Raw genomic sequence first — 15,698 nt, forward strand, 5'->3', positions numbered from 1 at the left:
AGGGAACTTTCGGGATAGCATTTGAAATGTAAATAAAGAAAATAATAATAATAATAATAAAAAGCTGGGTTAACCAGGCAGTAGTGGCACATGCCTTTGATCTCAGCACTTGGGAAACAGAGGTAGGAGGGTTTGAGGCCACCCTGGTCTCCATAATTAGTTCTAGGATAGCCATATACTCTGTCTCAAAAACAAAACAAAACAAAAAATATAAACAAAAAAAGCTGGCTTGCCTAAAATCCTAGTGCTTAGGAGATAGAGACAGGAATCCAAGGGCAAGTTGGGTATTGAGATAAGCTGAATGGTCAGTAAGCTTTGGGTTGAGTGAGAAAGCCTACCTCAGTAAATAAAGTGGAGAACTATCAAGGAAGACAATTGACACTAACCTCTGGACTTCATGTACACATGTGTGCAGTGCAACCGCACACATGTGCTTGTACACATGCACACATTCACAGTATATACAAGAAAGAGACATGTTTTTACTTCTGGTTTCTGAAAATGGCATTTAAATTGAGTGCATTAAGCCAGGCATGGTGACACATGCTTCTGCATCTGGGAAGTAGAAGCATGAGGATAGAAGTTTAAAGGCACTCTTAGCTATATAAGGAACTCATGGCTAGCCTGGGGTATGTGAGTTGCTGCCTCAAAATGTAATCAGTAGAGTGGATAATATTAATACTCTGCTTATAAGAAGTATAATTTCTCCTCTTTTTGCTATAGGATAAAATGATAGAACTGGCTAGTTTCTAAAGAGACCTTTTGTACCAAACTAGCATTTCCAGGAAATTTTTTCTTTGCCTTAATGATTTCATTGACATAAGGCAGTCTTCTGAGTTTTTGGTAGCTAAGGACAAGGCTTTGCTCTGTCAGCTCCAGTCCTATATATCTCTCTTTGCTGATGTGAATGTTTGTATACCCCAAATGGTGTATGAAAATTTCACCACTGCTGAGTCCATCAGTTCTGCTTCTGAAATGCATTTCTGTGAGAATAACCAGACAAAAGAAGACTATTGGTATTTACCCATGCAGCTGGGGGCAAAGCAGACACCTGTGCTTTCTACAGGGGCAAAATTGGTTCTCATCTTTAAAGAATCACTAAAAATGGAAGGGTTTGATTCTATATCTTCTCTCTCTGAGTAAGCTTCGCAAATGCCATGCATTGCCCTTCTAAGATCTTGTTTTCTCTCTTGCTTCTTAGTCAATTGGAAATGCCAAAACAACGAGGAATGATAATAGCAGCCGGTTTGGAAAATATATTGAAATTGGTTTTGACAAGAGGTACAGAATCATCGGTGCCAATATGAGAACTTACCTTTTAGAGAAATCCAGAGTGGTGTTCCAGGTAAGCTGCATGTGCTGCTTGTGTGTTTTAGGATTACTTTATAATTGCTGTTATGTGAAGTTTTCTTGGGGAGATAGGAATGAACACCCAAAGAGAGCATTAAGGACAGAACCTTATTATGGGAGTCCAATGAATTCATTAGGTTTATCTACATAGATGGCTAACCTCAAAGCAGCTCTATCACCATGAATTTCCATCCATAGTGGGTGACACCCTCATGGAAACTGCATCATAGAGCCCCCTTTCGGTTAACCTTCTGTTTTTTGGTTTTTATTTTATTTCCTAGCATCTCCCAAGATCATTTGCACTGAGGGTGAACAGAGCAGAAAGTGATGGCTGCAGTCTCAGCTGAAGCTTCCGTGACCCCAATTTCCCTTTCTACTAGGGAATAGCTCAGCTTCATCACCAGTACTTCACACACAGCTACTTCTTTAGGGTTCTGCTCAATTAGTTTCCTTGGCCAACATAATTTCTTCTCCAAGATGATGGTCATTTTATAGCCAAGGAAAAATCCATACAGAACCACTATAGAGCCCTTGCTTGCTTGTGTGACATACTTTATTTCATAGTACTCTTAAGCATATTCTCACAGTATTACTATAAGTCACACTTGGATAGAAACATGTGAAGTGTAAAGTGCTGCATCAGAAGTAGGGAACTAACTCTTTAACCTATTAGTCCTTGAGAGTGGACACTGATGTGTGTTTAATGTTTCATATTTTACTAATGTTTCAGTTACTGTAGAAAATAGCGAATTTCATTATGATATCTATGCACAAGTATGTAATTGTTCCTAGTTCCACACCACTCCTCTACTCTCTGCTGTCCTTCTTTTTTCTTGCTGGTCTGCTTTCATTTATATACATTTGCATATCTGTCTATATCTTAAAGGTAGGTTTCCATGGCAAGAAACATGTTATGTCTTCTCTACTCCATGAGCTCTTGTTCTCTACCATCCCCTACTTTAAACATCATTCCTCATCAAGGTCTTTATACTACTTTCATGTTGTATGTTCATGTTGTTTTATATATGTTCATGTGTAATGCATTTATTTATATTTAAATCTAGATTCTGCATATAACAGAAAGAATGCAGTATTTGTCTTTCTGAGTCTAGTATAGTGGTTTTGACTTTTTCTTTCTTTCTTTTTTGTTTTTTTGTTTGTTTGTTTGTTTGTTTGGTTGGTTGGTTGGTTTTTTTCGAGACAGGGTTTCTCTGTGTANCCCTGGCTATCCTGGAACTCACTTTGTAGACCAGGCTGGCCTCGAACTCAGAAATCCGCCTGCTTCTGCCTCCCAAGTGCTGGGATTAATGGTGTGCGCCACCACCACCTGGTGGTTTTGACTGTTTCTTACAAAATGCTTGCTGGAAAGATTAGTTAAAAAGAGGTGCTATTTAGTTTTGCCTCTATTTTCCAACTGATAAAGAAAGCATTTATCTATGTCTTCAAAGAGTTACAATTTGAACTCATCTCAAGAAAAACAAAATATACCTGTCCTGTTTCCTTTTTTTTATTCTTATGATATAACATTATTTGGGTAGGATAATAATGTTATCATGGAAATTATAAGGGGCGAGTTTTTGAGTTCTTAGTCTTATTAATAAAGTTGAACAAATGGACTCAGAGGCTTAATGTTAATTTTATTAAAGTTTGAAAGTAAAGCAACAATAGAGGAAAGCTCAAAATCCCAGTAGCCACCCGGAAGAGGGAAGATAGAGAAAAGTCAGGCCTTTTAAGCTAGGCATGGAGATCAGACAGTGAAAGGCAAAGTGTGTTGAGCCCCAGATCTGAGTTCTGAGACACCCAGTTCTAGGCTCTTGTACCCTAGAGCAAAGGCTTGCAAAGGGACATGGTTAGAAATAGAAACAGACAGCTCATTAAGAAAGGAAAAAGATCTAAGGAATGGAAGTGGGCTAATGAGCAAAGGAAAAAACCCAACAGGTACTGCTGAGTCATGTGGCTCCAATCTATTATAGAATATTTACATAATATCAGTCCCAAGTTCGAATAGGCAGGGCTTTTTTTGAGCATGCTCTTTAGAAGAAACCAAGTAAGGAAGGGCTCCCAGCATTCATCCTGTTAACTCTGATGTTTCAGCCCAGCTCTGTTCTGCCACAGAGCTAAAAGAAATTCTTTGTAACCTGGCTGTAAACTGCTATCAAAACCATAGTTGAATATTTGTGTAGGATTTTTGTTGGCACTTACATTGTTGCTCCTTTCTAATGGAAAGGGAGACATGTTACACATTTTAGCACTAACTGGTATGTAGTCATACATTGTAGACATAGTAGGGAATCGTAGATTATCAAAAAAATGTCAATACGTAGTTCCTGATGACCCACTACATACCTCATACTGAGACCCAGAGTTTCAGTGACCCATGTGCTAGATGCCACATCATTAAAATTCAAATATTCCACATGGCAGGGTCCATTGTTTCATTGCCTAAGTCTTTTGTGGCTTTGAAGTTGTCTAGCACATACCAAGAGTCATGAGTTGGGGTATCCAAACACCTTGGCTTTACTTTGGGATTGTGCCTGATTAAATATTTAATCTTAAATAAATTATAATACTTGATATGTATAAGTTTATAGCATTTGATATTGATAGTAAGGCAATCACAACCCTCCACTATTACTCTAGATTTAAGTTAAGAACAACAGTATTATTTACATATAAGATTTTTTAAAAAAAACAAACAAATTCTCTATTAGTGAGAAGAAAGAATGAGTGAAACAGAAATGGATGAAGTCCACATAGAAATGTGTAGGAACATGGGACTAGTGACATGACTCAGAGCTTAAGAGAGAACCTGAGTTCAAATCCCAATACCAATATTATGGTTACCAACTGTCTGTAACTCTAGGTCCAGGGGATCCAACACTCTCTCCTGGCTTCTACACCCACTGCACACACGTGGTATACAGGCATACATACAGGCAAACACCTATATACATAAAGAAAAAATTAATCTTTGAAAAAGAGAAATTTGTAGGATTGTGAGCAAAGGTAACAAAGAAGGAAACTGACCTTGGTCAGTATGTTGACTGGTGGCTAGGACTGCCTAATGAAGAGTGCTAAGGCTTAGTAAGTCTTGCAGCTCCCCAGTCCGCAGTTTGTTATAGCAAATGAATCACGGTCAAAATAAGTACGCCAAGCACTAGCCATCCTGTACAAAGATGACCATGTGCTTCTGCAGACCCACCTGCTTTTCTAGTTTCTGTGTGCTGAACCACCTGTTCTCTTGCCTCATCGTGCTTGTGATCATTGGTATGTTTGCTCAGCCTCCTCTGTCACTGCAGTAGTCATTGATGCCTTTAGGTTTAAAGACTTCCCTTAGCCTTATTACCATTAATCTTTATCAACATAGATATGTTGCAAATTGTAAAGATATGCTGGTTGTATTTTAGTAATTTTTGCAACTCTACTCTAGGTGTATATGTAGAAAAGACTAAGGAAATAATAAAATTTGACCATAGATTATAAATTATTATTTTTTATTTTATAAAATTATTAATAGGAAAATATACATAATATATGTTACATACTACAAAGTTTATAGTATATAAATATATAGGGAGAATATGTTTATGGATTTACTATAGTCATGAGATCATCATTAAAATATGGCAAGGAAGAGATTATTCTCTTTTAGATAGAGTATTGGACTACTGTGAATCTAGAAGTTATTAATAGAAAATGATGATGAGCACACCAAAAAATTATTTTAGTTTCTCCAGAATCACTGGAGAATCACTCCAAAATCATTATTTTGGCCATCTGTCAAGTTGTTCACTAATTCAGAGAGCATTACTAAGCCAGGCACAGTGGGACAGGCCTCTCAGGAGGCTGAATTGGGAGACTCACAAGTTCAAGGGCTGTCTGATCTACAGAGCAATTCAGAGCCAGAAGAGATGTTCAGATAAGACTATCTCAAAATCAAGGGTCAAAACTGGACTTGAGATGTAGTGCAGTGGTAGGGAACACTTGTCTAGAATATTCAAGGTCGTGGGTTTAGACTGTAATACTAAAAAACCTTAAAATCCTTGCTATCTGGTATATATACTGAATATCACTAGTACATCTTTATTACTTATTTTTTATTTTTCAAGAGACAGAATATTACTGTTTTTCCCAGCCTGGCTTCAAGTCTCAAGTCTTAAGCCATCCTCCTATCTTACATATATACTATAAATCTCAATGAGGGTTAATTATTTAAATCAGTTTTACAAAATGTGGGGATTTACTGAGATAATTAAATATTAAAATTTTACGTTATCATAGGTTTCCCTGAGTTTTATATTAAAATGCCACAATTGAAAACTCTTCTTATTTCAAAGGCAGAAGAGGAGAGAAACTACCATATCTTCTATCAGCTCTGTGCTTCAGCCAAGTTACCTGAGTTTAAAATGCTGCGGTTAGGTATGGATATGACACTAGATTTGTTGGATTGGTGTTCTTTTCTGTTAAGTTTTGAGTTTTCAAGCTTGTCAAAAAGAAATCGTTCATACTAAAATATTTATGAAACAAATAATTCTTAGAGGTCTCATCTGGCTTTAGAACCCTCATGGGAAGGAGGGGGTGGCTCTAATCAGGTACAGGATTGACCTTGTTGAAGCTGGTTACGGTAAGGAATGTTCTAGCCTCTGCTATTTTGTTTGTGTATGTTGTTGTTTGTTTTGTTTGTTTCATTTTGAGATAGGATTGCTTTGTGTAGCTCTGTAGACCAGGCTGGTCTAGAACTCACAGCTATCCAGCTGCCTCTGTGTCCCAAGGGCTGGGATTAAAGGTATGGTGCCACCACTGTCTGGCACCTCTCTGCTTTTTTATATGTTTGAAAACTGTTCTGATGAAAGAGGAAATTTGTCCTAGTTTTGTTTGGAACTAAATCTGAAGAAAACATCATTTATTTCACCAATTGAGATAAAATCTTGAATCTTATATTAGAATGTGAGTGTAAACTGGGCAGACTCTAAACTCTGTGTGTGTGTGTGTGTGTGTGTGTGTGTGTGTGTGTGTGTGTGTGTGTGTGTAATCAGTGTGTTGTCACTACCTCTAATTCATGTTTGTAGGGTTGAAGTACAACCTTCTCACAGACTAAAAACCTTTTCTTTCCTTCACTGCAGGAAATGCAGACAGTTTTCATTACACGAAGCAAGGAGGCAGCCCTATGATAGAAGGGGTAGATGATGCGAAGGAGATGGCGCACACCAGGCAGGCCTGCACTCTGCTGGGTAATGTCTGTCTGTCTGTCTGTCTGTCTGTCTGTCTGTCTGTCTGTCTGTCTGTCTTGGACTCATGAGTGCTGGTCATTTGGACTTAAGTGTTTTTGGAATATCACTTTGTCTTTGTGTTAGCTGGTCACTGGTGCTGGGACATTTCTTATGTATGGAACACAGAGAAATGAGCATGGTGTTTCTTAGAATGGTTCTAGGATTAGATAGTGGCACTAGTGGCTCAACCTTGTAAATTTACCAAAGATTATTGAATTGCATTTTAAAACCACATTTCAGCATCTGGAGAGGTAATATTAACTTTGAGGTAAATGTTTAAAAAAATCTAGGGTTTGAGACTAATTGAAATGGGTTTTTGTATAAACACATTCTGGGGGTCTTGATGGTTTGGTTGTTAGGGGGCTTGATTGTTCAGGGGTTTTTTGGCTTTGTTTGTTGGTAATGCTTGGAGATAGGTTTTATCTATGTAGCCCGGCCTGGTGTAGGAATTGCAATCCTTCTTCCTCATTCTCTGCTGGGATGGAGGGCATGTGTCACTCTGCCAGGGCAGGCTTTGCTGCATTGTCTTTATTGCTGTCTTCAGGGTCTTTACAAATGCTAAGCAAAACTTACAGAACACATGTATTCTACTGTTTTCATTGTTTTTTATAAAGGAATTTTAAAATCTCATTGTTTGAGAATTTTATAAATGTACGTAGTGTTATTCCCGTGCTTTTGAAACAGATACCACTCTTCTCTTTGTGATTTGAAAATGTTAAATATGAATGCCAATCAGTTCATACAGTTGTACAATTTTTAAAGGTGTCCTTAAAAAAACCTTAGAATAGAGTAACTCAAATACTGTATTTTGGTGCTTCTCATAAGGGAGCTCAGGTCCTAACCACTATAGGACTTGCTAAAAATGCAGACTCTCTCATACGACTTCACAAAGATCTGGACTCAGCATCTGTTTTTAGCAGGGCCTACAAGTGATCCATGTGCACAGTCAGTCCCAGAGAATATTGTATTACTTAAGAACTTTAAGTGGTTCTGTTTTCCACTTCCTCCCTTCGGGTGTCCAGGCACTGCTACACACCAGGTGGGGAAGGATGTAGCCAAGTCCAGAATGGGTAGGTGGACAGGATCCTGGTCCAGCAGTGAATGCTGCAGGTGGGGTGAGGTGGGGTGGGGTGGGGGGAAGATGGGAAGGTGGGGAGTAGGGGCTCAAGGGCTTGGAGGAGGGGTGTCGGGTAGGGGTTTTCTCCAAAGATTTCAGTGTTACAGCTCCTCAATGTTATAGTTCTTTTAGACAACATTCAATGAAACAGCTCTGTCAGTATTCAATGAAATAGCGTGTACACATACACTTTATTTGGGTTAATCAAGGGCTATATATATGAACCTCGGGTAGTGGGAAGGGGTTCTTAGTGTGAAGTTTCATTGGCTGAGGCTTACAGTTCTATGGATACCTCATTTGCATGGAGAGGGATTCTAGGAGGTTGCATTTGTAATTCCCACCAAGGATTATGTGACATTCCTCAGGTAAAAGGTTGGAGGTCAGGCTCCCCAGATCAGTTGGGGAAGAGGAAGCCCTGCTGAGAAAAGGGAGTCTTTCATTTTGCACCAAGCTCAGGAAAGCTGTCCAGAAATGGTAGACTATAACCTTACTATGGATGTACAACATGTGGTAGTACACACCTTTAATCCCAGAACTCTGGAGGCAGAGGCAGGAGAATCTCTGAGTTTGAGTCCAGCCTGGTCTACAGAGTAGGTTTCAGGATAGCCAGGGCTACACCTACAAGGCTAAAATTTTGTCTGGGGGTGGCGGGGTAGGGGCAAGCGCCATTACTAATGTAGGAAATAGCAAAACTATTCACCATAAGGTAAATTCTCAATTGTCCTTTATAAAAATGTTTTTGCAATAGTTTTACTACTTTTACTTATAGAATTATGTTTAATATTCTAGAATGTATGTTCTTCACTAAAAAATTGAAACCAGATCTGGTAAAGCCAGAAAATATACAACTTTCTAATCTCACCTTGTTCCAATTCTGTGTTTGGATCTTCACTCATTAGCTTGGGATATAAAACCATCTGAACACTTCTAATTTTTGGATCTTTCATTTCTAATTAATCTATACTTAGAAGTAATTCAATATTCCAACTTAAATCAGCCTTATCGGACTGCAATATATATTAAAGTAGGGATAAATAGTAGCAATAATATTAATAAATTACATAAATATCTAGGATGTGATTTTTTTTAATCACCTGGCATGTCTGGGTATACTCTGTGCACTATTTCATTTAATATTGCAGACACTCTTTGAAGAAGTATTGCCTTATCTCAAATGAGAAAACCAAAGCATAGACAATGAAGTGTCTTGTCCATGTGATGTGGCAGGACATAAACCAGATTAGGCACACTATATAACCCACATTGCGAAACTGGCTAGTATGTTACTGTCTCAAAGATGAAAGTGTTGTTATATGTGACTATGAATGTACTGTGTACATCTGGCAATATTCAAGAATTAATATGGGCTGGTGAGATGGCTCAGTGGGTAAGAGCACCTGACTGCTCTTCCTAAGGTCCAGAGTTCAAATCCCAGCAACCACATGGTGGCTCACAACCATCCTTAACAAGATCTGACTCCCTCTTCTGGAGTGTCTGAAGACAGCTACAGTGTACTTACATATAGTAAATAAATAAATCTTTAAAAAAAAAAAAAAGAATTAATAGTAGACTTAAATTTTTCTTACAATTACTTTGTTGCTATTCTGACATCAATTGCTTGTTTACTCTATTCTATTCCAGGAATTAGTGAATCTTACCAAATGGGAATTTTTCGAATACTTGCTGGCATTCTTCACTTAGGCAATGTTGGATTTGCATCTCGAGATTCAGACAGCTGCACAATACCTGTAAGTTCAGAGCAAGCTTAATACAATGGTTGCTTGTGTGTTTGTTTTGTTTGTTTTACTACTGGGGCTAGAACAAGTAGAACAAGCTAGGGGCCTCTGCACATGCTAGGCAATCACTGTATTCGTTATATGCCACCATGTTAGTCTTTTTGAACATGGTTCTGGGGGGCAAATTCAGGTCCACTTTATCTACTGAGCCATCTCCCTAGATCTACAGTAGATTTAATTTCTTCATTTATTTGTTTGTTTATTATTTTATTTATTTTGTGTTTGTACACATGTATAAGAACACAGGTACACAAACCTGTATGTGTTACAGAGGCCAGAAGAGGGCATTGGATCTCTTAGAGCTAGAGGTACAGGTAGTAGTTTATTACATGGGTGTTGGAACGCAAACTCCAGTCCTGATATTGTATGGCAAGTACTTTCACTGCTGACCTATCTATTCAGCCCTGTTATTTTTACTTGTGTGTTTGTGTGTGTGTATGTGAGTGCTGCAATGTATGTGCCACACATGTGGAATCCAAAGTATAACTTTTGGGAGTCTGTTCTCCTGTCCCCATTCAGGCTGGTCTCTCTAGTTTCTACCTGCTCATCGTATTCTAGACCAGGAACCTTTGGCCGGTTCTCCTGTCTTCACTTTCCATTCCATCGTGGAGTACTGACTGGGATTAGAGATGATTGCCATCATACCCAGCGTTTTACCTGTGTCCTGGAGATTGAACATAGGTCTGATGACCTACCAGGCTCATGTGGCTTCAAGCTCTTTTGCCCACTTACTCATCTCTCTGGCCTAGTATTTTTTAAAGGAGAAAATGATGGCTCTGATTTAAATCTCTAATTTCTTTTAAGAAAATAATCACACACACACACACACACACACACACACACGTGCATGATCACACCTAGCACCAGTTTTTTGTTTTTGTTTTGTTTTGTTTTGTTTCCAAAAGCAAATTTTATTAATATATAATTTAGCAACACCAATATATGGCTGCAATTATGCTCATAGATATGTTCAACCATAATTATGTTCACTGGCAGCTGAAAAGACTTTCACAAAGAAGCTTGGGCATCTTACCTATCACCAACTTGTACTCCTATCTCCTCAACTCAAACAACCTGAGTCTAGTCTTGGCTCTGTAGAGTTATATATCCTGGACAATAATAGAAATTGAATCGTGCGATATGTGGTCGTTCAAGGTTGTTTCATGCTGTAGCACATACCTCTCCCTGATGATTGATAGGTGCTGTAAGTGAAGGTGCTGATTTGAATCTGAAGTGATGACCTTCTGGGAAGGGTCCAGAGATGAGGCCATCAGGAACCTCAGGTTTTAATGTCAATGGTGATATGAACGAGCCATGTGATTATTGTTGTCAAGTTGTTTGTTCTCTTGGATCTCGTTTCCTCAGTTTTCACTGAGAGGTGATGTAAAACCTTCCCACTCCCCAGGAATGTTGTCAGATGCAAGATAAAAGAAAATAAAACACAGCAATATGGATTAAACAAGACAAGTATTAGCAACCTCACTCATAAGATCCATAGAAGATATGTAAGAGATTCAGGGATATGTTAGTCATTAAAGAATTCCAACCTAAAAGCCCCTCAAATGACATCAGACTGTCTACTTCAAGCCTCTTCAGACCTTCTGTGGCCTGAGGATGAAGGTCAATCATATTCTCTGGCTTCATTTTGTACATTTTCTGCTGTACTTAGCCTTACTTCCTCCTCTTGCTAATTTCCCTCCTACTACCTTCTTTTTTAAATCTTGCTGTTACCTCAACTTAGCTTTTCTCTTGACCAAGAAGTACCCGCTATTCTTTCATACCCTAATCTATTATCTAAGGTAATTGTCTCCTGCCTTGATAGAGAGAACTCCCCTCCTGTGGATTCTCAGCACTGTGTCATCTCTTTTCAGTGTTTTACAAGTCAATAAGTATGTCCCCCTTAAGACTGCAGACACTGGGTGTTGCTGTGATCAGACATCATGAACAAGGCAACTTATAGAAGAAAGAATATATTTGGGACTTATAGTTTCAGAGAGTGAGTCCATGACTGTCACACAGAAGCTTGGCAGCAGGCAGACAGGCATGGCTGGAATGGTAGTAGCCAAGAGCTTATGTCTTGATCCACATGCACAAGGTAGAGAAGAGACACTGGGAGTGGTGTGAGTGTTTGAAACCTCCAGATCTGCTCCCAGTAACTCACTTCCTTCAAGAATGACATACCTCCCAATCATTTGCAAACAGTTCCACTAACTGAGGATCAAGTATTGAGATACATGATCTGCTGAGATCCATTCTCGTTCAAACCACACAGGAGCTATGATTGTTTTTCTTTAATAGCACAGATTTGATGACCAGATGACAGATTTCTGACTGAGTGATTGAATATAACCTAAGAGAGAGACAGACAAATCTATGAAAAACCAAGAAAGTTTTTTGTTTAAAATGAGCCCTACAAGAGATTACAAAGTGACTTCCAGATCCTAGGCTATGGATGCTTCTGATTATACTCACTGATCAGGTGTGAGTGATGTTGATATCCAATTGACAAAGATAGTGCTGAATTGTATGACTTTTTCCAGAAATTATTCTTTGATTTAGCCATAGGCAGTAATACATTCTCTTTTGTTAGCCCAAGCACGAGCCTCTTACCATCTTTTGTGACCTTATGGGTGTGGATTATGAAGAGATGTGTCACTGGCTCTGCCACCGAAAGCTGGCTACTGCCACAGAGACATACATCAAGCCCATCTCCAAGCTGCAGGCCACAAATGCCCGAGATGCTTTAGCAAAGCACATCTATGCAAAGCTCTTTAACTGGATTGTTGACCACGTCAATCAGGCTCTCCATTCCGCTGTCAAGCAGCACTCTTTTATTGGCGTGCTGGACATCTATGGGTAAGTGCATTTGGCTGGCTGCCCTACTCTTCTGGAAAGCAGTTGTTTGTTTGGGGGTGTCTTGTACCCCTGAGCACTGTTTAATTTTGCTTTCTACTGGAAAAGAGAAGGAAGTCCTAACTTATAACCATTCAGAAGTGTCTTTGATGATGGAGATATAATGCTGCAAAAACAAAAAAACAAACCTTACACATTGCTTAAGCAAAAATTAACTCAGCTCCAGAATCTATCTACAAAGCTAATAGGTAGAATTAATTGGTTTTCACACTCTTATATGATAAATTATTGTACTTCTAAAAATATAATTTCATTTCTAGTTGCATTCTGTAAATGTTGATACTTTTTCTACATGGGCTTGTTTGGCAGCTAATTTTTCACTCTCTGGTTCAGTTTTTCAGAAGAACCTGTTAGGTTTCTGTTTCTATCTCCCACTTCTGTGTGAAATGTTTGGAGTATAAATTGACAGGATCTGTTGCTCTAGCATAGTTTTGTTGTTTCCTACTGGAGAATGAAGGAGCCTCAGAAAGCCAAGGCTGCACATCCTTAGGCTGTCTCAGCTGATGCTCATCATGTTCTGACTCTCCAACTTACAGACCTTTATCAGATATGGAGAAGATAATGTTAAGAGACTTGACATTTTTTTCTTTCAAGGGTGCATATTTTAAATATTTTTAAAAACTCTTCTTTTTATTTTCTTCCTACCTTATTTTTCGGTATTACAGATTTGAAACATTTGAGATAAATAGTTTTGAACAGTTCTGCATAAATTATGCAAATGAAAAACTACAGCAACAATTCAACATGGTAAGAATTTTCTTTCTTGAATAAGATTCTTCTACAAACTTTCCTTTTGAATTCTTAGTCTTTCATTTATTTTTATTTTTTAATTTTTAATTTTAAAGAAGCTTGGTCTTTGAAGTAAACTCCTGAACTGTAATTCTTTTTTTTTCTCTTCTTTTATTGAATATTTTCTTTATTTACATTTCAGATTTTATCCCCTTTCCTGGTTTCCCCTCCAGAATGCCCCATCCCACCCCCTCCCCCTGCTTCTATGAGGATGTTCCCCCACCCACCAACTCCCGCCTCCCCTCCCTGGCATTCCCCTACACTGGGGCATTGAGCCTTCACAGGACCAAGGGCCTCTCCTCCCACTGATGCTCAACAAGCCCATTCTCTGCTACATATGCAACAGGAGCCATGGATCCCTCCATGTGTACTCTTTGGTTGGTGGTTTAGTCCCTGGGAGCTCTGTGAGGTCTTGTTGGTTGATATTGTTGGGTTGATATTGTTGGGTTGATATCCTATGGGGTTGCAAACCCCTTCCAGCTCCTTCAGTCCTTTCTCTGACTTCTCCATTGGGTATTCTGTACTCAGTCTAATGGTTGGCTGCGAGCCTCTGCCTCTGTATTTGTCTGACACTGGCAGAGCCTCTCAGGAGACAGCTATATCAGGCTCCTGTCAGCAAGCACTTCTTGTCATCCACAATAGTGTCTGGCTTTAGTGACTGTATATGGAATGGATCCCCAGGTGAGGCAGTCTCTCCTCCACACTTTGTCTCCATATTTGCTCCTGTGAGTATTCTGTTCCCCCTTCTAAGAAGGACTGAACTGTAATTCTTATAATGGATTTAGAGTAGGGAAACTGCCAGGGAACAGAGTTTGGAACAGTGTTGCAAATTGATATAACATTAAAAAAAAATGTTCAACAGTTATCCCTTATCTGGAATAATGAACATTTGGGACAAATAATTTGAATGAGAGATTCAGGAAATGGGGCAGGCATTACTATTGAGTCCTTCTATTACTGTTTAGAAGCCAACTATATGGGGTTATAACTAACACCATTTACTATGTTAGGAAGATGTCAGAATTTCTAATTTTCTTTTTTTTTTGGTTTTTCAAGACAGGGTTTCTCTGTATAGCCCTGGCTGTCCTGGAACTCACTTTGTAGACCAGGCTGGCCTCGAACTCAGAAATCCGCCTATCTCTGCCTCCTGAGTGCTGGGACTAAAGGCATGTGCCACCAAATGATCTTTTCAGTAGCCTGTTTTGTTCACTGAGGCAATGGCAGTGGGTATATTTTGGGAGGGGCTTATACTAACTTTGAGCTAACCTCCCTCTCTGCATTCCAAGTATTGAATTACAGACTTGCCACTACCATATCACCCAGTTTAAACAGAGATATTTCTTTGCCTGAAATAGATGCTAAATTTCTCTCAAAATAATCTATGCTTTAGTATATAAATTTCTGTAATAGTGTAAAACTAAATTGTGCTTGGGAAACATTCTTTTTATTTTCAGAAAACAAAGATCATTGTAGTTGGTAAAGCTAGAGATAGTACAGTTCATTTTTTAGATTTTGTTGAGTCCTTTAAAGAAGTTTCAGCTATGACAGAATACTGTGCTGTGTTTAGATGCTGCTTGTTTTCAAACTTTATTTTCTATGATAAAGAAACCTTTTAAATAAAGGTCAATAACTGGAGAAAACAAAGACAAAACTTCAAATTGAGAAGTCAAAAAAGGCTGATAAGCATATTCTTTCTAATCATTTTCTTAAACAATGATTTTCTTATTTTATGTACATTGGTATTTTGCATGCATATATGTCTGTGTAAGGTTGCTGGATCCTCTGGAACTGGAATTATAGACAATTGTGAGCTACTGCGTGGGTGCTGGGAATTGAACCCTGGGCCCTCTGGAAGGGTAGTCAGTGCTCTTAACCACTAAGTCATATCTCTAGCTCTCTGATTAGTACATTCTTTTAAAATATGAAATAAATACTAAAATATATAGCAAAGAAAATTTAAAATTTCTGATTGTCAGCAGCCAGATTGGAGTTGTGTGCATTTGGAACTAAAGTTATAACTAAGGTGTTTGACATTGCAAAATATAAGTACTTTGATAAACATTTAACCATCTTTGTTTAGCAAGTAAAGCTGTTTGATACAGTGAAACAATGTAGAAGTTATCTTTACAATCTTAAGGTTTTCCATAATAACAGGACTCATTTGTCACCAGTTAAGGATAGTTGTGAGCTACCTGTGCTCTTAAACACTGAGCCATCTCTCTAGCCCCCAATCCACAGCTCTCAAATATACCTTGTTTACCCCTTTATAAATAAAAATAACAACACATTTGTTACTTACAATTATATGGATGATTTTTTTTTTTTTTTTTTTTTTTATTATTTTCTTTATTTACATTTCAAATGCTATCCCGAAATAGCCCTGGCTGTCCTGAAACTCACTCTGTAGACCAGGCTGGCTTTAAACTCACAGTGATTTGCCTGCTTCTGCCTCCAAAGTGCTGG

General features: G+C 38.5%; 1 protein-coding gene and 1 pseudogene across 4 annotated transcripts in view; one reads left to right on the forward strand and one right to left on the reverse strand.

Moving 5' to 3' along the window:
- LOC110327546 overlaps nucleotides 1-959 on the reverse strand; it is a 6,876-nt pseudogene extending 5,917 nt beyond the window's left edge.
- Nucleotides 1-15,698, forward strand: part of Myo5a (myosin VA) — a 162,228-nt gene that overhangs the window by 69,828 nt on the left and 76,702 nt on the right. For all 4 annotated transcript variants that reach the window (XM_021207370.2, XM_029543825.1, XM_029543824.1 and 1 more), the window contains exons 6-11: nucleotides 1,202-1,345; nucleotides 5,688-5,769; nucleotides 6,474-6,581; nucleotides 9,379-9,485; nucleotides 12,124-12,389; nucleotides 13,112-13,193. In XM_021207370.2, the coding sequence (XP_021063029.1) occupies nucleotides 1,202-1,345; nucleotides 5,688-5,769; nucleotides 6,474-6,581; nucleotides 9,379-9,485; nucleotides 12,124-12,389; nucleotides 13,112-13,193 (789 nt within the window). The remainder of the gene's footprint in view (nucleotides 1-1,201; nucleotides 1,346-5,687; nucleotides 5,770-6,473; nucleotides 6,582-9,378; nucleotides 9,486-12,123; nucleotides 12,390-13,111; nucleotides 13,194-15,698) is intronic.

Source organism: Mus pahari, chromosome 10 (assembly GCF_900095145.1).
Source record: "Mus pahari chromosome 10, PAHARI_EIJ_v1.1, whole genome shotgun sequence".
In the NCBI taxonomy this organism is placed as follows: domain Eukaryota; kingdom Metazoa; phylum Chordata; class Mammalia; order Rodentia; family Muridae; genus Mus; species Mus pahari.